Genomic DNA, 24420 nt, shown 5'->3' on the forward strand with positions numbered 1-24420 from the left:
CAGGGAGAAATATGAAGATGATGAGAGAAATCTTCTACAGGATAAGTTGATTGATAAATTGTTTTTTCAAGAATTTGCTGACATTCTACCCTACTCTTTTAACTAGTGTTATGTCCTATAACTCAGGTATGGCAGTCTTGTAAGTATCTGTTACTGGTTTGAAATTACTATTTATATTCTTAATGTGTTCGACCACAGAATTACTTATCTTTTCAAACATTTAAAGATTCACAGCCCTAAATATACTAGTGCTAATGCATGAATAAACAACTTAGCACCCGCGACAAGATTAACAAAGAATAAAGACAAGAATGAGGGGCCTCTTAAGATGTATGTAGAGCGTCTGTTAGGTTGACTGGACCCTGCTGGCAAATTGCATATGTCGGCTTTACGACTCTCTTCCAAAGCTGTGCTCGTTTCCTGTTTTACCTGTTATCTGCCCTGGTCCCCGTCGTAAACACCTGTAGGATAAAATAAGGATACTCAAAATAAGGTGGTGAATGACCTGATGCTAAAAGGGGCTGAACCGAAATACACCATAGATATATATCCCGCTCTTCCTCGCCCAATCTACCTTTTAAAACCGTGGCGAAACAAAGCAAGATAACCAGACCAAAGAAGGGGAAGGGATACCACAGCAGTATGGGATTCAGAACTAGACTAGACAACAACAACAATTCAATAAAGAAAGAACACACCACTAAGAACATATCTACCATGTCTTGCCTAGTTCGAAACAATCTCTCCTCCCCACCAGGGGTGACAAAAAGCAAAAAAGAATTGGCCCGAACCGCGATTCGAACGCGGGGCCTCTCGCATTTAAGCTGTAAACCCAAAGCGAGAATCATACCACTAGACCATCCGGGCGCTTATATCATATTTGCATTAATCACGTAAATATACCCCCACAAAATCTTAGAGGCCTGATTGATCACATCACAAACATACTCACCCCAGTGTCGCATAGAGTTACATGGAGGCATATATACCATTATTAGTCAGTACATAACCTCAGACACAGCTATGGCCTAGGACACAGGCCACCCAAGCGGCAACAGCTTCCATGGAGGGTCGTCGGTGCCTGATATGCTGATGCTTCTTAGGGCTGCGACGCTGTAGACCAAGATCTCATCTGTCGATCCTTCCTACCTGCCCAAACTAGTACTGGACGTACGCCTGTAGGAGCAAAAACGATGATGGAACATCCGACCGCTATCTCAGGAACTTCTATGTAGGCTGTAAGCCCATCCCGTGAAGTACAGTACTACACCCCGACCTCACTCACCCTACCCACAAACCCCACTACTGCAAAAAACAAGCTACACAAAAATCCATCCATCCGCAAAAGCATAAACATCAGACATATATTCAATCAACCAGACCATATGTTCACCACCCCCCCTATGTACAGTACTATATACAGTACCATATCCACGCCCACCCAGACCACGACCGAGACCACAAACAAGTATCACCCACAACCACCACCACCATCACAACCACAACCCCTCAATCAAAGAATCTAAGCCTGCGCAGCGAACCCGATTCTCGGACCCTGCGAGTCAAAGACCACGTACTGGCTCTTGAGGAAGACATCACCGAGGATGGACAGACCGAGGCCCTCGTTGGACTGGATGCCGCCGTAGCAGGTGGAGCTGCCGGTGGAGATGGGGGCGTAGTTGATGTACTTGCCGGGGACGACGGCGGTGTAGGAGCCGATCTTGACGCTGAAGTTGGGCAGGGTGGCGGAGCAGGAGAAGACGTAGCCGCCGTAGTTGTAGCTGTAGGAGGCGCCGCTGACGCTCTTGTAGTAGGTGGAGACGATGGAGTCGTCGAGGAGGATGAGGGTGGTGCCGGTGTCTGTGCCCATGAGTATGGGATTTTGAGGGGCAGGGGGAGGGAGGCAGGCAACATACCAGCAATGGCAGAGAAAGAAGAGGAGTGGGAAGCCGAGCCCACGCTGTAGCCGCTGGCGGTGAATTGCCAGAAGCCCTGGGAGTCGTCGACACTGGCGTAGGTCAGGGAGCCGGTGTACTTGGAGGAGTCGATAAACCCGAAATCGTAGGTACCGGCGGCGTGGTACTTCAGGTCGACTGCGAAGAGGGGGCTGTCCAGGTTGGACTTGACAGTGTCGAAGAAGGTGGTCTGGGCCCGGGGGGAGACTGCACCTCTGGATCAGTACACCTGATAAACAATGAGGAGAGGGGGAGGCATACCCGTGTTGATCGAGCTGAAGGCCAGACCCAACAGACCGTCGGTGTCGGTGTCCTGGACGAACTCGGAGCTGATGCGGCTGGCGGCCTCGACGGCCTGGCTGCTGGCCGTCACCGTGCCGACGGTGACCTTGTCCTTGTAGACATCGCCGCTGGCGGAGCTGCCGTCGCCGTAGGAGATGCTCCAGCTGTAGCCGGACAGCTTCTGGGCGGTGCTGCCGGGGGTGTAGATGCTGTGGCCGGTGCGCGAGGAGGCGGCCAGCTCCGAGGAGAAGACCCAGAGATCGGCGGATCCGGTGTCGAAGTCCAGGTTCAAGGTCGAGCTGCCCACGGTGACGGGGGTCAGGTACGAGACGTCGTTGGCCTGGGGGGTGGTCACGACGCTGCCACTGACGGCGGCGGCCTTGACGCTGGCCGGCACCTGGGCGCCGTACTTGGCCAGCGCATTCGCATACAGACCCGGCAGGTTGACGGTGCGTCCCTTGCTGCCCTCCTTCTCGACCTGCTTGACGGAGAAGTTCTTGACCGGGACCGAAGCCTGCGTCTCAGCCAGGGGAGCCGCGGTGGCGGCGGTGGTCAGACCCAGAAGAAGGGCTGCAGCCTTGTGAAGGACGACCATGATGAGGAGGAGATGTTCAAGCAGATATCACGAGGAGAAAGAGAAGGAGAAGGACCTACTGCTGCTGCTGCTGGATGAAGAAGAGAACCCCGATTGACGCGGGTTTCAAAGTGCTCTTTATACCTTCTGCAGCCGTGCTGCACATTCTCAATCCTTACACTCTGCATACATCCGCATCCAAGCACGAGCATCGACCGACCATGCTCTATCTCCCCGAGTGTATACTACGGTCAAGGGTAATATCGAAATGTCTCAGTCCCCTCAATCACGCCAACGGAGGCCGGAGCACTACCGATCCATCAGGAAGCAAAGACCGGCGATCATCGCCGCTAATCTAGCGGGGGAGTTGTCCAATGGCCAGCCTTATCCGCATGAGGTTATTCCCCCCGAATCCGCCAAGCACGAGACTATATGGCTAGTAACCACTCACCGTCGAGCATCAGACTGCCCGTACCTGGCAATCCTTCGCGAATAGCTTGATTGGGGATAAGAGATTCTGCAGTCCTCACAAGAGTACCAAGAAGACCAAGAATTGCTTGCTCCAATCCCCACGCTCCAGCGCATTGCCACCTTCCGTCTTCTTCAGAGAATATACTTTTAGATGAAGTGTATGTAGGTGCTCCGTAGAGGAGAGTAGTGGGAAAGAGACGGACGTTCGAACGGACTCCGAAAACACTCAGGGATCTTTCTCCCTTCCCCTCTTCTATCTGGTATTGTGCCTGAACTAGATTGTCTCCAAACAATCGGGAATCCCTTTTGAATAAGCCATTACACTAATCCATCAAGAGAAGATAGTATATCGCACTGTGCCTCAAACTTCAATGTTCTCCTAAGGGAACCAGCAACAATCCAACCCCCGTACCATACGGAGTACAGCACAGCCCTAAGTAAACCCTAAGAAGCCCTAACACCGGTGCTTCCCGAACTCGTCCCCGGCGGGAGCAGCCAAGCCAAGCCAAGCCAAGCCTACCCCAAGACCCTGAGCCAACAACATTATCTGAGCCATTGGCATCAACAGAGTAAACCAAAACCAAAACTAAACTAAAATGCCCAGACCCAATCTCCGACGGTGCTCCTGTCCTGTCCACCCCCAAGTGGGTAATAATAATATATGCAATGCAACATTGCCCCCCCCCACCCCTCCCTCATGCAAGTTGCAACGGAGTTCGACCTCGGCCTCGGCAGCCTCCGGGTCTTCACCTACAGTACGATACTACTGGGTGTACCGAGTACACCCCATCACACTTGACTTCCAACGGCCAATGGTCAATTCTTCGACCACCTGCAACCCAATCCAAACCCCTACATCCAGGATCGTCATTCGTCCTCCATAACACCACTTACTCCCCCCACTCGATCTGCACAAATCAAAATCCTGCAGGGTCTGGGTGCACTGCAGCCTCTGATATGCTATGCTTCCTGCAGGGTCGAAAGGGTCGAGAGGGGGGAAATTACAAGGCTGCGGGCTGCAGCAAATGAATGACTCGAGACCCTGATTTCCCTGCCCACTAGTCTCGAAGACCAACGGGACTCCGGATTTAGAATCATTGATAAGCATGGCTTGTGGAGCTGAATCCCTCCCTCCCTCAGCTTATTGTACACAATACCGTCACATCGTCTACTTCCCTCGGCACGCCAATTGGATCACGGGGATGGACGGGGGCATTTGTCAGGAGTGAATCTAGTATCGAGTTCTTCTCTATCACTTGGACCCTGAGATTTACTGATAAGGGATGGCATGAAGCTGAATCCCCGCTGACGACCGAGCCCCGGCACATCGCTACTTTCGCTACGAACCAACCAAACCCGCGGAGATGGGCTGTTTTCACCAACGTTGTCAGGAGTCAGGAGTAAGTTAGTCCGTGGTGAGTGAACAAGAATACAACGATGAATTATTGGACCCTGGGATTTTAGATCAACTTGACTGGGCTAAGGCACTGCTAAACAATTACCCCCCTTAGTTGAACCCCACTACACCAGACCCCGACACCACAGGGACTACTGCAATAAACTAAGTGACCGTGAGGATCAGGAGATAGACTATCGGCACTGATAAACCCACTGATAACCTCATACCGACTAAAAATGATAACAATGGGTGAGGTAACCGGGTCCCGAAATGACGCATTTGAGACCTGCAGCTGCAGCAGCAGCAGTAGATTGTGTAGTACAATACAACCACAGACCTAGCTAATCGAGATACACACAACACCAAAAAGAGAAAACTTAGGATATCGTAATTCGTACAGTCATACCACTCCCTCTGCGTCCCCTTATCTCCTAATTACAAACCCTCCCCAAAATACTCCGGATCTCACGATGACAAAAACTGCGAGGGGAGGTTGGCAGCAGCATCATTCCCCTCCGGGCCCACGCCAACACCAACGCCATCATACTGTTCATTAAGCAGGACCTCCAACATGTCGAATTCCCCCACCATTGGGCCCGTGCCGCCCAACCCCTGGTCCACTACCGCGGTGGAACTGTTGAAGAACTGATCCAGCGGGAGCGCGAACCAGTCCGGGAGTCCGCCGGAGGTGCTGGGGTTGTTGTCCGGCATCGACTGCGACGCGGTGACGTTGTTGTTGTTGTTGTGGTTGTTGGTCGTCGCCGAGGCGGACGCCGCCGTCGCACCGCCGCCCCCTTCCATCTCCCCTGCAGGCGGGGTCGCGCTAGGGTCGTAGTAGTTGTGGTACATGGAAGGCGGAGGGGGCATGAACGAGACGTTGATGTGCGAGGAGTTGATCGACTGCGCGGGAATCGCCGCCAGGGGGTCATGCACCGAGGAGCTCATGCTGGTCGTCCCCGTCTGGCTCGTCCCGTCGACATACCCCAGGTTCTGGTTCTGCGCCGGCGTGGTCTGCTGCGCCGGCGTCCAGGTGTGACTGGACCCCTCGCGACGGCCCGGGGCTCCGTCGCGCGGCCGCGGCGACTGGTGTCGCGACACCGGCGCCGACGGGCGCTCCTGCTCCCCGTCCCCACCGCGGTCCAGCGGGGCGAACCGGAGGAAGCGCGTGCGGATGCTGGTCGTCAACAGCTCCAACAGTCGCGCAATGGCATGATTGAGGTGCACATCGTCAACCACGCAGGTCCGCAGGGCCTCAATGGTGCGGTCCTGGAGGTCCAGGGATACACGCACATCATCCTCCTTGGCACCCAGAGTGAAAGTCTAGGTATGCAAATGTCAGCGCGGATTCCGTCGGCGGACAGACGCACACTATACATACCTTGAGAATGAAGATCATCCCCGACAGAATGCGGAAACACGTCCGCACCGGCGCATGCTTGAGATGGTCCCCAGGAACAAGCACCTCCAGCACCGTCTGCAGAATCTTGCGCGATGCATCGACCACCTCCTGGATGTAAGGCTCGTTGACACGATACAACTCCATGAGCACGTGAAACCCAACTCCGCTTGCCGACGGGCCCGCATTCGGTCTTGAAATCTGGCTCTGGGCCGCTTCGTTTGACATCGTCGTCCACCGATCCACCACCGCCTGAAGCGCCAGGGAGTTGACGTAGAGCCCTGGACCGTCAGTCACACCACCTTAAAAGACAGCACAGGACAACTCACGGGTATACTCGTATTCAATCATCAGGATGTTCCTCATAGGGGGCGCCACTAGTTTCATTAGTATCCTTCATCTCAGGTCCGGGAAAAGGCACCTACAATCAATGGTATCAATGTTATGTCGCCATTCCCTCAAGAAAGGCTGGAACCGATCGATCTGATCCCGGTACCGTCCACTCCGGATAAGCTCCGAGGTCTGCTCGTTCGATGCGAAAAGCAGCTGATTGCTTTGGTACATGATCTTGGAGATTCCAATCCAGCAGTCATGCATGCGGTCGACGATGGTATCACTGCCTTTCGCGCCCGTCACGGGAGTCGGTTGGATGTCACTGGTCCACTGCGGAAGGGGCAACATGGACGGGATTCCCAAGCGGCCACTGCTCTGCGTGATGTAGACGAGGATCAGACGGCGTAGTCGGCGTTTGCGAGTCTGCTCGGACAAAGATTCGACGGCAGCTTTGGCGTCGTTCTTTTGATCGAAGACTCCAAGCTCGAAGGCCAGCGCCTGCGCCGTACTCAGCAGCATCCAAGCCATGCGATCGGACCGCCAGGCGGGTTCGAGCCATTTCTGGAAGGCGAGCCGACCCTCCGCGGCGTTGTTGGGGGCACGATTCGCCGTGTTCTCCGCATCAGTTTCCAGCTCGCGCTCGTATCGACTCTGCGTGTGAGCATCCAGATCCAGGAGAGCGTTCTCGTCGTCACCCGGAGGGAAATGGAGATTTCGAGGATGCCAGTCGGTCAGGATAAGCAGCGCTTCGATAGTACCGAGCGACCGCAGATTGCCTTTGTGATTCACCTTGGCGGACGTAGGCGCAAGGTCGAACGACCGCGGCCGGCTGATCCCCATGCCGTTGTTGTCAAACTTTTCCTGGCCCCAGAAGAGACGCTCGATCATACCGCGGAGATAAGACCATAGCCGATCGTGGATGTAGAACGCCCGTGTATAAGCCCCATCGCCTTTCGGCTTCATATGCCGCGACGCGGTTGTCAAGATCGCCACCGCCAGAACAGGCTCATCCGTAAGCAGACTCCGATGCGTCGACGGGTGAGAGAAGTCCGGGATAACGATGGGACTCAAGGGAGCAAGGTGTTCGTAGTAGCTGCCGTATCCATCAGTACGAGGGACATTTGACCACCAAAGCAACCGAAATACATACTATGCAACATAAGCCATAGCCTCTTCCACCGACAGCCAACCGGCACGAACGAATCGCAATCGCGACCATGCCCGGACCGCATCCACGAAGCCCGGGTCTGGCGCATTCTCCGTCGCGTCCGCCTGCCCACGACCATCCGGATGCTGGGCGCCATCCATCGCCCCCGCGCCACCAGCCTGGTAGTACCCACCCCCGACGGGGACGGTGCCGGACCGCTGGGGTCTTGAGAACGACCCGCCTGCACTGCGCGGAGTGCCCGCCTGGGTGAGCGGGGACATGGGGGAATTGAACGACGAGACCGACTGGCGCGCTCCGTAACGATTCTCCAGACTCTGGCGATTGAGGTCTTCTGTGCGCCCGGCGGCTTCGGACAGGAGATGCAAGGCGTCGTGACTGTTGCTGATGGCGGGCGACAGCAGCTCGACGGCGGTGCGGTTCATCATGGGCTGGCCGCCCTCGAGGCTGAAACTGGGCGCATGGCTCCTCTCCGCGGCCGAGAAGACCGACAGGCGGTTACTCCGCGCATCGGCGAAATGCGCTGCGGGCGTGGACTGGGGGTTATTGGTGGTGGTGGAGGTGGAGTGGGTGGTGGTAGTGGTGTAACGCTGGTGGTGGCTGCCGACAGGTGGTGGTGGTAATTGAGCAGCAGCAGGTGAATTTTCCGACCACTTGAGTCGCGGATGGCCGGGGGTGTGGTTGTTGTTGGTGTCTAGCGAAGAAGGTGCCGCAGCAGCAGCAGCAGCAGTGGCAGCCGAAGAGGACGCATGCTCCAGTGAGGGTATATACGGTGATCCATCGCTGTTGTTAGAGCCGTGGCTGGAGATGACCTCTCCGACCATCATCCGCTTGTCGCGATGAAGGGCCGCATCCTCCGTTTCGTCCGCATCCGAGGGCTTGCGTTTGCGCCTCGTCGCGGAGAACTCGCAACGCTTGCTTTCGCGGCGACATCGCACACAAGGAGGAGGACGAGGATTATCCACACCTGAAGAGATAATAGAATAAGGAAATCAGTCTTTCTCCATTACAGTAAAATTTCGCGACCGCATAATCCGAGTAAGAAAGTCCGGGGAACACAAATGAAAGGTAAGGAAAAAATAGAGGGGAGAGGGGATCTCTCTTACTGCCAAGGTCGCACTTCACCTTGCGCTTTCGGCACGGGTCGCAGGCCTGGTATCCACGACGATGCTGGGACGACTGGGACTGGGACTGGGACTGCGACTGGGGCGATGGAGACTTCTGACTCTGGTCTTGCCCGTTGTGCGAATAGAGAGGCTCCTGAGGGCCGGTATTCGCAGGTGCTGCCATGATGAGTCTCCTATGTCGGAGGACGGACAGCGACCGAGAAGGGATGGGGGAGGGGGGAGAGGAGGGGGGGGGGGGAAATGCCGATGCAAAGCGAGAAAAAGCGGTGGGCGGGGAAGGGAAGGGAGGGAAAAATAATATAAGGCAAGACGGGGAGGGGGGAGAGAGAGTAAGGCCGGAAACAGCAACAAGCAACAGAAGAACCAGCAGCAGCAGCAGCAGCAGCAGCAGCAGCACAACCGTTTGTTGTGGTCTTCGGCCCCAGGCAGCAGTGAAGCAACCTTTCCTTTGCTTTTCCCTTATCTCTCTCACTCTCACTCTCTCTAAGTCCGGCAGTGCTCTCGATTCTTCGCAACAACCCAACCCACATACACCTCCACTCACTCACTTTCCCTCGGAAAGTTTACCTTAGTCTCCCTCCAGAGACCGCAAAAGAAAGGAAAAGAAGCAAGTGCAAGTGGATGTGAGACCAACCTTCTCTCGAAATGCGGAGAGAGTGAGAGAGAGAGAGAATGGGGAAAAAGAAGAAAATCAAGTTTGAACAAAACAATTGAACAACACACTAATTCTCCCTTCTACCAAGAATAGTAGCAAGTAAGTAAATAGGGTCATCACATTCATTACATTATGCCCTTTAAGATGCACCACTACCACCACAACCACTAAGTCACAACTTCTTGAACCAACACCACCCGGACAGTTCTTCCGTCAGCTGAGAAATGCGGGGTAAAAACAAATTGCCAGCCTCTGACTGAATGCTGGCTTATATCTGTTATCAATCGTAATCCCAATAAACTCCGGGCTATTCCTCCTCGTCAGAATCACGGGATCCAGTCCAAAAATGCCCCAGATGAGGGAAACCAGCGGTGACGACCAATGTATACGTATACTTTCACGGCTGCATCGCATGTCAATAGTCTTTGATATCCTACAGATACAGTGGGTACCCATAACGTCCAAACGGATAATATATGTACAATACACTAAGCAACCGACCCATCACGAATAAAGCTGGGAGGTGAGCAAGAGACAACCGACCTCAGCTGTGCAATGGCTGGCTGCGATAAGGCGGATCAAGGGAACGAACCCCCCCCCCCCAGTCACAGTCACGCTGATCCAACTAATGCAGCAACTCTCCATTGGAGTTTATCCGATGGAAGAAAATCAAAAACAAGAAGAGAAGAAAAAAGACGAAACGCAATCATGTTTTACGCCAACAAAGTAGAAAAATTAGATAATATGCGCCGCCCACCAGCCCCAGATTTATAAAAAGGGCCAAGCATTCACTCCAGAGTCAATGCTGGCGGGCCACTTGCCCTCTGCTCAGGCGACCGAAGAAGCAGCCGTGTTGGGGAAGCTAGGGATGGCCGTCGTCGCCGGTTTGGTCCTATCAATCACCAGACTCCCGTTCATCTTCGGGGCGGGACTCACGATCGCCTTGCGAGATACGACTGACTCGCGGGTCGCCACACTCTCTTCGCTGCCGCGTCGAGACATGCTGGGAGTCAATCGTCCCGGGAGAAGCCCACGGATGCCTCCCGCCTTGCGGGCCGGAATCTCTGACGTGCCGGCCGTGAGCACGTAGAGCAGATATTTGAGATTCGGAAGGGTATGTCGGATGTCCAGAACGCGTAGACCCTGTACATTCAGCAAGAACTCGATGTCCTTGTTCAGCAGAAAGACGCCGTACTCGAATCGGTACTGCACGCTGGCCGGGTGTAGGGGGAAGGTCCTCTGGGGCAGCGAGGCAGACACCGGGTCCTGAATGAACGAGCGCGACAGATACGGGTTGATCGCGTATGGGATCGGGGTCGAGAGATAGAAGGATAGAAGGTAGACCAGGTGGGCGGTATATCCAAGGGCCGCCGCCACCTCGTCGCGGTCGACGTCGGTGAAATCAGAGTTGGGTAAAGCCAGGCCCGCGATGGTGAATGCAAGTGGCTTGTTGGGAATGGGCTCGATCGGGTAGACCGTCAGCAAGTCCTCCGAGATACGTCGGATCTGACCCTTCGAGTCCTCAGTGTTCTTATCCAGTAGCCTGGCACTTGAGCCCAGTTTCGATTGCGCATCGGGAAGGTGGCTCCTGGCCCTGGCCTGGACATCACGCCCATGCTCCATGGCCTCTTTTCTGGTCTTAATGCTATTAACCAATTCATTCCTACGCCTTGCAGCACTGTGAAGATGCCTGCGCTCGGTAACAATGGCATGCTTGGTGACTGCGAGTTTATTTCGAGCCTGCGAGAGATTCCCGGCGGCGGCCACGCGGCGTTGTTCCCTGTCGAGGATCGAGTTGATCTGCGCCTCAATCCGGTCCCTGGTTGTGAGCGCATCTTGGATGCACTCATCCAGATTGGCCAGTTTCATGAGCGCCTCGTACGACGAGGTCGACATCGCCGCGCCATCTGCCGCTTTGGAGTGGTGTACGGGCACAGCAGCGAGGACCGGTGGGAGATCGGTCAAATTCGTGTATACACCGTCGGCAAAGTGGAAGAGGATGGAGTTCGCCGGCAGCGGCTGATGGAAGCTATCCAGCGATTTCCCCAGGAACTGGAGTGACTGCAAGCATAAACGCAGTTCCACCAGCAGCACAAAGTCCCCCATGGCTCGGGTCTTGGCCCAGAGCTTGACAGTCAGATGGTCCCGTCGTGACACTGACGGTCCGCACATGTTGAGATCGAAAGACTGGAAGCTAGGGTTCGTAGCATGCTCGACCGGTTCGCTCACGTAGACCGGCTCCTCGATGCCGTCGCAATGGAGGGAGAACCAGGTATCGGCCATGCGACTGCTTGTAATCTCTTCCAGCTTCGTCTGTCTCGCGCGAGGGTTGGGAGCATTCCACGGCATGGTGTTCCTCCGATGCCATTGTCGCAATGGGGGGCCGGCTGCTGGTGGTGGTGGTGATGTTGCTGCTGCTGCCTGCTTATGACTCCCGGAACGATGGTTGGTGGTTGCCGACGACTTCAAATCGGTAAAGGAGCGCGAAGGGTGCAGAGAATGATTGACATCGTCGATCGGGACTCTGGAAGGCGACTGCAAAGAATTGGGTACATCTTCGTCATCAATGGGTTTCCCGCGAGGTTTGGCCGGTGGTGGTGTGACGACGAGGTTGCGAACGGAGATGCTCTGGAGATGTCGCAGCTTGCGATTCTAGACAGACGGTAATCAGTTGTCTGGCCCGAGGATGTACACAATCAACATGACACGGCCAGAAGGTACCAGAGGGAAATGCCAAGGTCTTTCACGGCGACCGCCTGCATTGTCATCGGCCATCGCGGGCAGGTCAAAGAGAAAGCAAGGCAAGCTTAGCTGTCGCACGGCGAAGGCGGTATTGATCCGATCATCCTAGACAAGGATGGAGTAGAGGGAAGAAAGAGGGATCAGATGAAATGACGACAATTGGAATTGGGTATCTAGCAAAGCAAAAGCGACTAGCTTCTTGTAGCGACAATCAACAGAAAGAGAAAGAGAAGCAGAGAAGATGTCAAAGAATTTAGTGTCGCAAACGACGTAATGTGTTGAGGTGGTGGGGGGGGGGGAGTAAGTTAGAGTAGGGAAGCTGATCGCACGCCGCAGCGATTGATGCAAGCAGTTGGAGGGAGTGCAGCAAAGCAAACACAAGCAAGCACAAGCTGGCTCGTCCGTCAGTTGGTGGTCCTGAGGTGGTCCGCCCAAAAGACCAAAAGAAAGGCGGGCGGAATCGACCGCCCCGTTCGGGGAAACCGTCGAAAAATTGATCCGCCTTTCCTGGCAGATCTCCAAACTTGCCTATTCGACTTTCCCGGGTGTGTATGTGTGGGAGCCAACCTCAACTGGAATTCACCACTTTTACATCTACATCAATTCCACCCAATTCCTTTTCTATCGGATCCCGGGATTATCTGATAGAGTGAAGAGAGAGAGAGAGAGGGAGCGACCACAAACCCCGACCTCCCAAGCCATCCACGTCCCCCCGACCCGGAGCAACAGAAAAGCAACAAAGTCAACACACCACCGCGCAAACACCGGCCGCAATGGCCACCCCAGCCACTCAAGCCGCCGTTCCCAAGCGCGGCACGATGAAGAAGATCCTGCAACCGATCCAGAAGATCCTGGACCCGACCAAGATGGGCACATGGAACGTCGTGCGTCGGCCCCCGATCGACGAGCACACCGTCATCCAGGGACGGCGCCGCGACCCGCACTCGAATGCCTTCAAGACACATCAGGTGTTGGAGGGGACGCGGTTACGTAAGGCCCTGAACGCCCTGACCCATGGCAAGAACATCTTCGTCTATCACAACATGCGGACCAACCAGGTGGTCTACTCGTTGACGAGATATTTGGATGTGAGCACAACTCCCGAACCCACCACCCCCCCGGCATCAAACAGAAAACCCCAAGAAAAAAGAGACAACAAGAATATTCCCCTCTTCTTCAGCAGAATAGCACACACTGACCCTCTTCTCTTTTACCTCTTCATAGAAAAACAGTGTCCTCCGCCAATTGGTCTACCACGGCAAGAAGACGGTGCCGGCGACCCTCCGCAAAGACATGTGGGTCCCCTACTACAGCGTGCACTTCACGAGCGCGCAGCTCGGCCTGCGGGCCTACCACCTGCTGCGCGAGTTCGCGATGCAGCGGCAGCTGGCCCCGCCCCGCGAGATGATCACCATCACGGAGGAGTGGCTGGCGCAGAAGCGGCCGCGCGACCCGCACAAGGCCGAGGAGTTCGACAAGGAGTGGGCCGACAAGAAGGGGTGGCTGATGAAGCCCAAGGACCGCGCCCGCGTCGTCATGAACCAGAAGGCCACCTCCGTCGCCGACATCGCCGCCGTCCTGGACATCCAGGCCGAGGAGATCGCCAACGGCTTCGCCAGCGGCCAGCGCGGCTACCTCGGCAAGGCCGCTCGCCGCCGCCGCCGCCAGGCCCGCATCAAGGAGGCCGCCGTCGCGGCCCGCCAGGCCGCCCGCGTCGCCGACTTCGAGAAGGTCCTGAGCAAGCCCCAGATCGACTACAAGATCCAGGAGGTCGTCGAGGACGACCCCGCCACCGCCGCCCTGCTGCAGGCCGAGAACGGCGTCAAGATCCTCTGGACCGATCTCCATGATGCCCAGTTCGCCGCCCAGTGGCCCGACCGCGTCCGCCACGGCGAGTTGGATCTCACCCGCGACCATGTCATGCCCGGTCAGAAGCGCATCCACAGCGGCGATATCGAGATCCTGGCCGACAACCCCTTCAAGGAGAAGGGCGTCGAGGCCGAGGCTGAGGCCGTCCCTGAGAAGAACTAAGCAGCTCGCGGGATCTTCCCTTTTCTTTTGTACTTGATGGCTTCCCAATGTGCGTGTGTGTGTGTGTGTGTCGATATACATACTTGCGAAATAACCGCCCTGTTCTTCTACATGATACAAAATGTATTTTTAGATTTTATTTTTTTTTCTCTCTCCCTGTTCGAGGAGATGATGCAATGGCGTTTAGCACACAAACACTCAATTGGAATTGGTTCAATATTTCATCCATCCCCACAGGCGAATGAAAAGCTCAACGAAGAGACGTCTGCGGAGGAGGCTTGATTCATGCATCTTCTGTTTCAGACCTGCGGATCAAATATACATCGATATGTAGCGTACAAGAGTACCAGCTGATAATTTAAGTTAAAGTCAAGTGGCACAGCTGGTCTGTCCTCGCTTTCCGCGTTCACGGCAAGCCAAGGGAGTCCAAGGCCCTAGATGTCACATCAGACGGAAAGAAGCGGTTCGGAGCGAAGGTGGAAATCGCCGGAGGGGATCCAGTGGAAGTAGAAAGGGGTGGAAAACGAAGGCAAAAAGCAGGCGGGATTGGGGACGGGTTGTCGTGACTCCTTTCCCTGGCCCAGTGTGAGAAGAATAAAACAACAAGGTAGGAAGCCCGCAATCGACGCCAGAGACGCATGGTTAGAAAGAAGATGGAAAGTCAGAAGTAGAAGAGGGGAGCAGAAGCGAAAGAGAACTCCTTTGTAGCGAACAAACGGGCCGGGTTCAAGAGCCCAGTCCTTCTATCGACTTTAAGTAGAACAATACACAACGTCGGAGTTCACTCCAGAGTACTTATGCAGTTGGGTTCCTGGGTTCAGGTACTTTCAACTTATCCGCAATCTCGGCACCGCTGTCTTCCTTCACAGGTGGTGCAGGCTCGGGCTGCTCATTCGCCATCTTCTCGAGGATTTCTTCCTGGACTTTCTCAGCCTTCTCCGGATTGTCTGTAATTCCCGCTTTGGCCATACTCTTTCGAGCTGACTCAACAATCTTGTCAGCCTCGCTGACACCGTGCTCAGTTTCCTGATCGCCTTCGACGCCGATGGGCTCAGCGGTGCGGTTGACCACATCCTTGACACGTTCCGTATCGAAGCGAATGACCATGCAAGAAAGATTGTCAGTGCTGAAACGTGCAAGCGCGTGATCGACCAAGATCTTAGACGCTTCTTGGGCATCGGGCACATTCCGAATGAGGTCAACAGCCTCCTGGTCACTGCACACATCCCACAGCTAGAAATTCTCTATCAGCAACACTATAACGAATAGTGTGGTGAATGAAGACTTACCCCATCGCAGGCCAAGATGATGAACTCGTCCGACTCTGGCTGGATAACAGTCTCTGTGGTGTACGGATGTCCAGTCACGAGATCCTTGAGGTATGCATCCCCCAAAGCTCTAGTCACAGCGAGAACGCCGTTGACACGATTGTTCAGGATCAATCCTCCGGCGTTTGCTATCCGCTTTCCTTCGTTCTCGTCGCTGCCCTTGTGATCGTAAGAAAGACGAAGTGCCTTGCCATTGCGACACAAGATAATGCGTGCATCACCAACGTTGGCAGTGTAGAGGACGCGCTGACGAGCCGCCTTCTCCTGTAGTTTGGGAAGTGCTCCAGAGACGGCAGCCTGGGTAGGAGTATCGCCCGCTTCATCGGAATCTGTATCGGCCTTGGCAGCGGCGGCGGCGGCAGATGCGAGGGCAGATGACCCGGTGGCAGAATGCGAGCTGGGCACTCGGTCTTCCCATCTCAACAGAGCAATAACAGCAGTGCATCCACTGTTCTTCAAGGGCAGCTTTTCCAGCTGTTGATCAACGCTAGTAAATGTCTGATCGAGAAGCTCCGGAACGGGAGTGCTAGGATTTTTGCGCATTACATCTTCGAGGATCAGATGCAGCTTCTTTCCGCACCACTCAGCAGCAAATGTGCCTGCATGTCCGTCAAAGATGGCAAAGTATCCATTGTCGGTTTCAACCACGCTGGTTGATTTCTCGGATGTGGGAGAAGTGCCAGTAGGAATGGCTATCGCTTTCGTGCCTGTTTCACCCTGGGCTGAGAGTGCGGGAGTCCCCAGGAAGTTGTACAAATAGGCATGGGTATCTTCCATAGTCCGGCGACATTTTCGATTGCGGTCCTCTGTGACGCCGACTCTGAATGACGAGCGTGCAGTGGGATGCGATTCACCAGCAGAGTTATTTAATGACCCTTGAGGAACGCTCAAGGCAGGGTCCATGCTCCCAAACTTTGCCAGGCCAGGCTGCTCTTGAATGGTGTAGTTGAAGGAATTCTCACGTGGACTGCTTGACAGGCTAAAGGAGTTCTTGGCGCTGGTGAAGAACGAGGCAGCTTTCGTGACCGTGCTACTGCGGCGCTTCTTCTCACTGCCAGGGCCCTGATCCTCACTTGTCCTCCGTGTGAAGAAGCCACCTGGTGGAGAGAATTTCTTGGGGGTGACGCTGGAATCCTCGGTGCGAATGCTTAGAGGCGGCGTGTCAATAGCACCGGAGCGGGCAATTGTTGTGTCGGATCTATCTTTGGGTGGGCTCGAGGAGCCACTGAACATTCGGTTCAGCAACCCACCCTGGCTAGAAAAACTTCGGCGCTTACTTCCTGCCAGCTTGATTGTATTTCTGAAGATATTTGGGAAGGAGCAGTGAAGGGGGGTTTAAAAAGAATGGGGTGGGGGGGTTGTTGAGAGGGAGAAGAAGTGGCTCAGAAGGAAAGGGTGATTTGCGGAGGCGGCGGCGGCGGCGGCGCGCGGGGAGGGGGGAAAAGCAGAGGGCAAAGCCTTGGGTCCAAAGCCGGCGGAGACTGACGTAGGATGCGAGAGAGTTGAGTTGCGGCGGAAGCGAGGGAATAGAGCTGAGTAACCTGTAGACGTCAGTGCTTGGGATCAGTAAACAATCGACCCTAAGTAGAAGCTCATGGATGACCACTGATCCCCAAAAACGATGGTTCTCAGCTAGCAATGCAGAATAAATGACTTTCGTGGTCCAACAACAACACCAGATGGAAGAGCATGTACAGTATGTGCTATGGGGGGGAAAAATGTACGCCCGTTGGGCAAACATCATTACAACAGCTAATAGGAATGAAACACGGGGCTGGAAGAGGAGAGTCTCGGTGATTAAGACATGTCTGAAATTATACTGAGTAGTATATCCATTCCAGCGTCACGGGCTCGTTTGTAGGCCACCCCCACTGCGTGCTCCGGAGACTTGGGAGGGTGGGAGAGACAACACGACAAATTGGAATTTGATTGATATTAAAAAGTAGATCAGGAATTACTCACGAGGAACAGGTGATAAGAAAGCAATCCACAAGGATAGGATGGGGAAGAACTGGAGGTAAAGGTAAGGTAGTTAAGAAGAGGAAGAGGAAGAGAAGGAGTGGTGGTGGTGGTGGTTGGAGGGGAGGATGTGGTGGTATGGTCGGAGTTAATATTGAGTAGTAAGGAAATAATTAGCTGGGCCGGGGAATCGGCAGTGGCAGTGAGTGCAGTGCTCTCTGTAGGTGCGTAGTATGAGTAGTTAAGTTGTAGTGAGGCGGGCGGCGGCCGGAATCGTAGGGGGTTTATTATTAGCACGCGCTACAAAGCTGAAAGACTATAGTACAGTACTTAATGTGCTAGGTTGCTAGTCTGGCCTGCCCGTGCTGCATGGAGCCCAGTGCCTTCCTTCCTTCCTTCCTTCCTTTGCGTGCTTCTCTTCTATTTCCATTTCCATCACCACTAAAGCCGATCGGGGGAAAGCCGGAGGGGGCAGCACTAAATTGGGGAAGCGGTCAAGGGGCATCGGGCAAAATAACGTGACCCTGAAATTGTGGAGACGCGGCGGCGATGACGACGACGAGCTTCGGTCTTGGCACCTGGCCATTTCGGCACTGAAAGTCCGCTTACATACGTAGGTCAAGTAAAGAGACAAAAGTGAGAGCAAAGACATCAGCATCATGGTGACACATGCTGGAAAACTAACTACGCCACTCAACCGATGCTTACGTACAATTTCTCTAGTGACCTGACCAGGTATCTCCGCATAATGACTATTCGAGAACCAGAGTTTGTATACAATCAACTACAACTACTGAGTAACAACATCATGCCATAGTGGTTTTGTACAGACCATATTAAAATGGTACTATGTAGAACCCTAAACTTCAGGACATGCCAACTCTCAATCCCATGAGCTGAAATCTCCAAATCCCCCAGCGCCTCTCATCTTCTTCCGCACCGGTTCCGGCTCAGGCTCATCATCCACATACTCCACAATCTCGTCCTCCTCCTGGCCCGCCCGTTCGGCCAGGGCGGCCTTGAGATATTTCCCTACACCGGCCGAGCCCTCCTCTGCAGAACCACCTCCGGCACCACGAACCCTTTTCCCTGTCCAGGTCACACGATCGTCGTCCTCACGGCGTGCATTCTGTTCCTCCTCCGCCGGATCGGTAATTTGACCCTTGGCCTTGGCCTCCTCCGCCTGCTTTTGCTTCAGGAATTCCTCAAAGGGGTCCACGAAGATGGTCACATCGGTGATGCGGATGTCCGGGGTGGGTCGGTTGGTGGTGGAGTTGGTGGGGTGTGTCTCAAGTTTGTTCAAGGTCGGGGACGATGGGGTCGGGTCGTCGATGACATGGCCGAAGATGGTGTGTTTGTTGTTCAGGTGAGGCAGGGCGCGATAGGCAATGAAACTGGTGGCGTGCAGGTCAGCGGTAAGGTTGGGAAGTCGGTCACGCCGATGTGGTGCCTAAAATCACTTACAATTGACTGCTGTTCGTGTTCTTGCCCTTGTTGGCCATGCTGAGCGTGCCTCGAGAGTCGTGCTTCAGAGGCCCCTCGAACTCATCGTTGAAATACTTGCCCCAGATACTCTCGCCTCCGCGTCCGGTGCCGGATGGATCACCACCTTGGATCATGAAGCCTTTGATATTGCGATGGAAGGTGACATCCTTGTAGTAACCCTTCTTGGCGAGCTTGATGAAATTCCACACGGCTTTGGGTGCATATTCCGTGTGCAGTTCCAGGTTGATATCCCCAGACGTAGTCGAGATGCGCGCATAACCCTTGTGCTTGACGCGACCCCTCTTCAGCATGTATTCCTCGTCCGAAAGCAATGCGAGGTCGGCGGACGTGTGCGGGGTCATCCCCGTGCTCGTGAATGAGGCAGCAGCCAACCCCGTCGTATGCCGTGCGGCATTATAGGGAGTTGCTTTTCCAGCAGCCGGCTTCTTAGCCTGCGACAAGGCACCAACAGACCCAGGCCCAGCCCCAGTCTTGGACACGGAGGCAGCAGCCGCACCAGCGACGCCCGCGCGCTGCGCCCTCTCCGAGCGGGCCTTGGCCACCGCCTCCCTTGCTCTCAAAATCTTGGCCGAACTGCCCAGAGCATTGGCATTGACATTGTTGGCGGGGTCCTCTCGTTCCCGGATCTGCTCCTCGGTCAACCCGCTCTCGCCTTCCTTGATGTAGTTGAACGAGCTGAGGTTCCGCGACTCGATGTTCTGCGGGTCCTGCAGCGTGATGATGTCCTTCCGGGTGAACTCTTCATCCGTAACCAAATCCTTCCACAGCTTGCCCTTGATATTTAGCCGCTCGACCGTGTCCCACGCGAAGACATTCCCTGTCGGCCGCAGCGCGACGATGTGTGTGTTGTCGGTGAAAACCTTGTAGGTTACGGGATCGACGTATTCGCCGGCCTCGTTCTTGGCTAGGTTGAGCTTGATGAGATCGGAGTTCTTGAGGGGCGCCCCATTCACCGGGTTCGTGCCGTGCTTCTTGATCCAGGGGAGGATGTTGGTCAGGTCGAAAATTGTGCCCTCGTGGGTGCACACCGGGTGCGCGTACGGTTGAAGGGAGAGCGAGCAGAAGTTGAAGGGCAGGCGCTTGAAACTAGTATCGACTCCTCCGCGTTTCGCGCGCGTGACGCCCGCTCCAGCGCTGGCGGAGAATGCATCCTCCGACGCCCACTCTGAATGCGTGATCTGTGGAAGACTTTTGGGTCAGCCCAACCGCAAATGCGATAAGAGATTAGGAACGCGCGAAAGCGCAAACTGGGATTGAGGTAGAGGGCGAAGACAGCGCACATATAATTTATCCGTTCCTATATTCTGTTAGCAAGCTCTCAGACTGAGCGGGTTTCAGGGATGGAGTCGAATGAGGCTTACCTTTACCCATCGTTGCGACAAAAGCTCCCAAGAATTTGTGACAGCGCCAGCTCTCCTCCGCGGGTTTGGTTTGTCGCCGCTCTCCAAGAGATGATGTATTGGGGTGGCCGAGACTAACCTATTTGGGTTAGATTATCTTGTGAAATCTATACCGTACAGCAATTGTTTACTTCTCCTGCTCTGTACTCCGTATTTACTCTGGTGTATATACATGCCCATTAGTGGTGCTCAAAGATACAACAAGCATCACAGAATGTACAGTATATATCTCTATGGGATGATTCGGCTATAATGATTAGCAGAATTCTGCGATGTACCACTAGCACCTGCATATGCCAATCACAGAACCACTTCCCCATACACCTCCCACAAAACATAGACATGCAAAGATAAATCGTAGAAAAGTCTGGACTTTCGCCATACTTCACTGGCCTCACTGCTCAAAGAAGATCAGTTAGCGCCTCAAAGCCTCTGTATATCACTCTTCAAGCCCCTTGACACAAAGTAACCTATGCATTTCCACATGCACCTCCGCGAGTAATGCTCTGTCCACCAGAAATCGCAGAATGTCCTCGTCGACCACCCGCAAATGCTGTAAATATTTTGCCTGTCATGATTGTCTTGGCCTTCGACTTCAAGCTCTATGAGGTGAGACTGGGCGCACAGCTGGTGGTTGCGAGTGGTATCCGGCGGATATCAACGTTATGTGAACCGCACAGAGCAGACTAATCGCGATAGATAGCCCCTTTCACTCCGGAACCAGAGGAAGTTGCTTGCGCTCAGTAATTTATCGGACAGTTACGTCGACCGATCAATGATTCAGCCCCATATCTCTTCACCATGTGAGCGCATATCGGCAAGCATGCAACAGGATGCGCGGTTGAGGTCTCAGTCGGTCGGATGCTCGACGGGGATGACAAGAATGGCAAGATCTGGATTTAGAAGATAGTATTAGACATAAAAAATAGCATGTACTGGAGAAGATGTTCTGGGGGCAAGCTGGGTGCCCACCTCATGGATAGCTGAAGGCATGACGCGGCACTAGTGCAAGGGCTTACATACATAGATTGAGGCCCGTGTTAAAAGCAGGCCGAGAGCAGATATGGTGGCCTGGCCTTAACTCAGAAGCGTGGAGTGAGCACGCAGGTGCGTGTGTCGAAAGAACCCCGAGTGATCCTGAAAGGCGATGAGGCGGTGATGGTTCACTCCAAGGCAACAGTGCTTAGTGGTATCAGGCAGCAGCAGTCCAAGCCGCGGCCCCGACATCGTCATGAAAGATCGACCGATATGGCAATGAGCCTGACGATGGGTACAAGGTAGTGAGACAGTCTCCCTGGATTAGGCTCCCACTGGCGAAGGCTGCATTGGAACAGCCACGAGGCTTTTGGGATAGAAAAGTCGGTGTCTCCAGGCATCATAGGCCAGATTTCCAGGCATACTATTTCGGGATCGACCTATAGATTAGTTAGCGATGCCCCAGAGATGGGGCAGACAAAGTATGGGTTTATCGAGGTAGTATGTAGACGAAGATGATGGCACCTCGGGTTGCCTGGCAAACACGATACTCGTTTAGGAAGGAATATCGGCTCACTGCACTGGCAACCAGCACTAAGTAACGTACTCCCATCCATGATAGTATCAACAACGTCGAGTTTCGATGGCAAGCCCATCCATTAGTCACTGTTTGTTGTGAAATCAAACCACCAAACTTCTCTTCAACTCCAGCACGTGAACTCTCATTTTCCAGCCACTCTCTTACGTGCATCCCAAGCCAGCTTACTTCACAAACTTCTGTATCCAGTTCATCCATCCATCAAATATGGCAGAAGAATCAGTCGCAGAGGAATCAATTGCTACCAAGTCAACACCCCGAATTGAGTTGATGAAATATTCCGAGCTTCGGGATTATTCTTGCTTGGGAACGCCGGAGCCGATCCGTCGCTCACAGGCGATTATCTACTACATTGACAACGACAGATGGTGGATCACTGTGACGCTGCTAGGCCCCGTTGCTAAACTTCTTGAAAATGTCGCCATGCAGCAGCAGCAGCAGCAGCAGCAGCAGCAGCAGCAGCAAGCTTCAAAGCGTGAACGACGCGAATTCTTCCAGAGCTTCGTCCAACAGCTGAACTACGAGTCGCTTCCTCTCCTAGCCAACACCGTGACTGAGATCATATTGGGCGAGGATGAGACGGACGAAAGTACCGCATCCCCGGGACTAGAATTTGAGGTCAAAGTTGCCACTACCACAAACATGACGAAGACGAAGGGCGATGCCATTTCGACGTTCTTAAGATGCAGAATCCAGGAAGACCCTCGGAGAGTTGTCTATCCCTCGTGCGACGAGTTTCCTTCCTTCCGCAGGTTTAAATATGAGGAGCTTTCAAGAGGTGAGGACATTACTGACTACGTATTCTGGGTCAGCAACGGTGGGGTTCAGTATGTTCTCAAGACGGTCAACCGTACTATATACTACCCCGATGATACCGAAGTTATTCGCAAGGAGCTGGAAAATCTCGAGTATTTCGCGGAAATGCCCAATATTGCGCAAGCGGCGGGGGTTGTGGTGTCTAAAAATCCTTACCAGACGTCAACTACAGGCGAGGAACAACTCGTGATGGTTGGAATCCTGCTCAAGGCATATCCTGGCGGCACACTACAGCAGGTCCTTACGGAGCATCGTATCGCAGACTACTGCTGGGAGAATTGGGCTGTCCAAATTGGAACTGCATTGGAGTGCTTCCACAAAGCTAAGAAAACCCATATGGACCTAAAACCTTCGAATATTGTTCTCGATGTCGAGGGAAATGCAGTCCTTATCGACGTTAGCGGTATAGGCGGACACACTAGGGAGTGGTGCGCACCAGGAATTTGTGAAAAACCTTTGCACCTTGACTTTTCATCTGAAGAGCGCCAGTACAACGACATTTGGGCTTATGGAAAGCTTCTCTCTGAGATTGCATCACAGGCAGGAGATGGACCGTATGTGAAGACGTTGCACCAGGTTGCGGACACTTTGATGGTGGGAGATATCGGAACACAGACGAGTTTGTCGAGTGCGCTGTCGCAGCTCAAGGGTGCCGAAAACCAGGCATGATGTACAATATCCAATCAGTCGTCGTCGTAGGCATTCCAATTAATGTCGTTCTCATCGAAGTCGCCGTCGGTTCTATCAGCTGATCTTCAATGTCACAAAGCGAACAACACTAAACCGAGAACCAGGACAAGAGCCACAAGAACCGACTTACCTGGTCCCTCCCGCTTGAGGCCGGGCATTTTATCACAGCCAGGTATGCCACACCAACGCTGAAGACTCAACGAGGCGACCTCGGTGACGCCAAATTCGCAGACGGACTTGCGGCGTTTAGCATCCTTGCAGGGGTTGGTGAGAGACTTGTCATAGTGGCCACAATCGTGGACACGCACCGAGAATCTGCACATCTTAGGCCAAATATCGACCTGCGATAAACGAAATATATGCCAGAACTGAAGAAGAGGTTGTTGACAGCATCTAGGATAGAGACTCAAGCTTCACTGCCAGATGATATCCCCAAGTCAAATAGAACACTCCCTCGCAAATGGCCTGCCCCCAAATTTGACAGAAGATATCTTTGCTAACACATGCTTAGTATAAACACAGTCGGAGAATAACACACGGAGACCGAAAGCGGCAGTTGTGTTTCTCTTATGCTGCAGCAACACCGGCGACATCTTTGCCTAATTCACAATACTGAAAAGCTGTTCCTGAGTCCATTCGTTGTAGGCCCCTGTCTCTCAAGGCGTCTGGGCAAAGAGCAGACGAAGTGGGTGAGCGAGAGCATAGCTAAAGGAAAATCCAATCTATTCCACTGCAGTGGCGTTTAGTCCAGCAACAAGTCATGATACGCATAGAAAAGAGCTGCTTGGTTGAGGGTATATCTTAGCCCTAGACATTCGTGCCGTCCATGGAATAGAGCGGCATCTACATCCGGCAAGCTGGAGAGAAGTATTGCGTTTACTCGCGCTTCCAGAAGTACATATTGCTTACCTAGTGGGACAGCACATACTTCATGGACCAGGCGATATTGTAAGTTTCCTTATAGTTACATATCAAGTCCCAAGGTACCTATCTTTAGACGGATCTAGGATAGAACAAG

General features: G+C 53.8%; 7 protein-coding genes and 1 non-coding gene across 8 annotated transcripts; 2 read left to right on the forward strand and 6 right to left on the reverse strand.

The window, feature by feature from the left end:
- Window positions 1–782: 782 nt before the first annotated feature.
- Window positions 783–867, reverse strand: ASPACDRAFT_t115. The gene has a single exon. It is a non-coding gene; the product is annotated as a tRNA-Pro (tRNA).
- A 503-nt stretch (window positions 868–1370) lies between these two features.
- On the reverse strand, window positions 1371–2900 carry ASPACDRAFT_116531 (pepsin-like aspartic protease). The gene is made up of 3 exons (XM_020195994.1): window positions 2217–2900; window positions 1917–2162; window positions 1371–1860 (listed from the first exon to the last, which is right to left on the reverse strand). The coding sequence occupies exons 1-3, from the start codon at window positions 2830–2832 to the stop codon at window positions 1523–1525; spliced, it is 1200 nt and encodes a 399-aa protein (XP_020057967.1). The 5' UTR covers window positions 2833–2900; the 3' UTR covers window positions 1371–1522.
- Window positions 2901–4815: 1915 nt separating this feature from the next.
- On the reverse strand, window positions 4816–8926 carry ASPACDRAFT_1867239 (Zn(II)2Cys6 transcription factor domain-containing protein). The gene is made up of 6 exons (XM_020197896.1): window positions 8682–8926; window positions 7561–8542; window positions 6503–7503; window positions 6407–6454; window positions 6060–6358; window positions 4816–6001 (listed from the first exon to the last, which is right to left on the reverse strand). The coding sequence occupies exons 1-6, from the start codon at window positions 8863–8865 to the stop codon at window positions 5147–5149; spliced, it is 3369 nt and encodes a 1122-aa protein (XP_020057968.1). The 5' UTR covers window positions 8866–8926; the 3' UTR covers window positions 4816–5146.
- Window positions 8927–9763: 837 nt separating this feature from the next.
- On the reverse strand, window positions 9764–12399 carry ASPACDRAFT_116534 (putative UV radiation resistance protein (UVRAG)). The gene is made up of 2 exons (XM_020195995.1): window positions 12079–12399; window positions 9764–12009 (listed from the first exon to the last, which is right to left on the reverse strand). Exons 1-2 carry the CDS (start codon window positions 12130–12132, stop codon window positions 10186–10188), a joined length of 1878 nt encoding a protein of 625 aa, XP_020057969.1. The 5' UTR covers window positions 12133–12399; the 3' UTR covers window positions 9764–10185.
- Window positions 12400–12683: 284 nt separating this feature from the next.
- Window positions 12684–14305, forward strand: ASPACDRAFT_77341 (mitochondrial 54S ribosomal protein mL67). The gene is made up of 2 exons (XM_020204944.1): window positions 12684–13187; window positions 13324–14305. Exons 1-2 carry the CDS (start codon window positions 12873–12875, stop codon window positions 14128–14130), a joined length of 1122 nt encoding a protein of 373 aa, XP_020057970.1. The 5' UTR covers window positions 12684–12872; the 3' UTR covers window positions 14131–14305.
- A 620-nt stretch (window positions 14306–14925) lies between these two features.
- ptcG (type 2C protein phosphatase PTC1) lies at window positions 14926–16691 on the reverse strand (the record flags this gene model as incomplete). Its single annotated transcript, XM_020199430.1, has 2 exons — window positions 14926–15363; window positions 15420–16691. 2 exons carry the CDS (start codon window positions 16689–16691, stop codon window positions 14926–14928), a joined length of 1710 nt encoding a protein of 569 aa, XP_020057971.1.
- Window positions 16692–18300: 1609 nt separating this feature from the next.
- On the reverse strand, window positions 18301–20294 carry ASPACDRAFT_59303 (PPIL2 family peptidylprolyl isomerase; the record flags this gene model as incomplete). The annotated part of the gene is made up of 4 exons (XM_020203435.1): window positions 18301–18811; window positions 18882–20101; window positions 20204–20220; window positions 20285–20294. 4 exons carry the CDS (start codon window positions 20292–20294, stop codon window positions 18301–18303), a joined length of 1758 nt encoding a protein of 585 aa, XP_020057972.1.
- A 1449-nt stretch (window positions 20295–21743) lies between these two features.
- Window positions 21744–23432, forward strand: ASPACDRAFT_1880091 (uncharacterized protein). The gene has a single exon (XM_020198188.1). It carries the CDS (start codon window positions 22104–22106, stop codon window positions 23379–23381), a length of 1278 nt encoding a protein of 425 aa, XP_020057973.1. The 5' UTR covers window positions 21744–22103; the 3' UTR covers window positions 23382–23432.
- The last annotated feature ends 988 nt before the right edge of the window (window positions 23433–24420 follow it).

This window comes from Aspergillus aculeatus (assembly GCF_001890905.1).
Source record: "Aspergillus aculeatus ATCC 16872 unplaced genomic scaffold ASPACscaffold_5, whole genome shotgun sequence".
NCBI classification, from domain to species: Eukaryota; Fungi; Ascomycota; class Eurotiomycetes; order Eurotiales; family Aspergillaceae; genus Aspergillus; species Aspergillus aculeatus.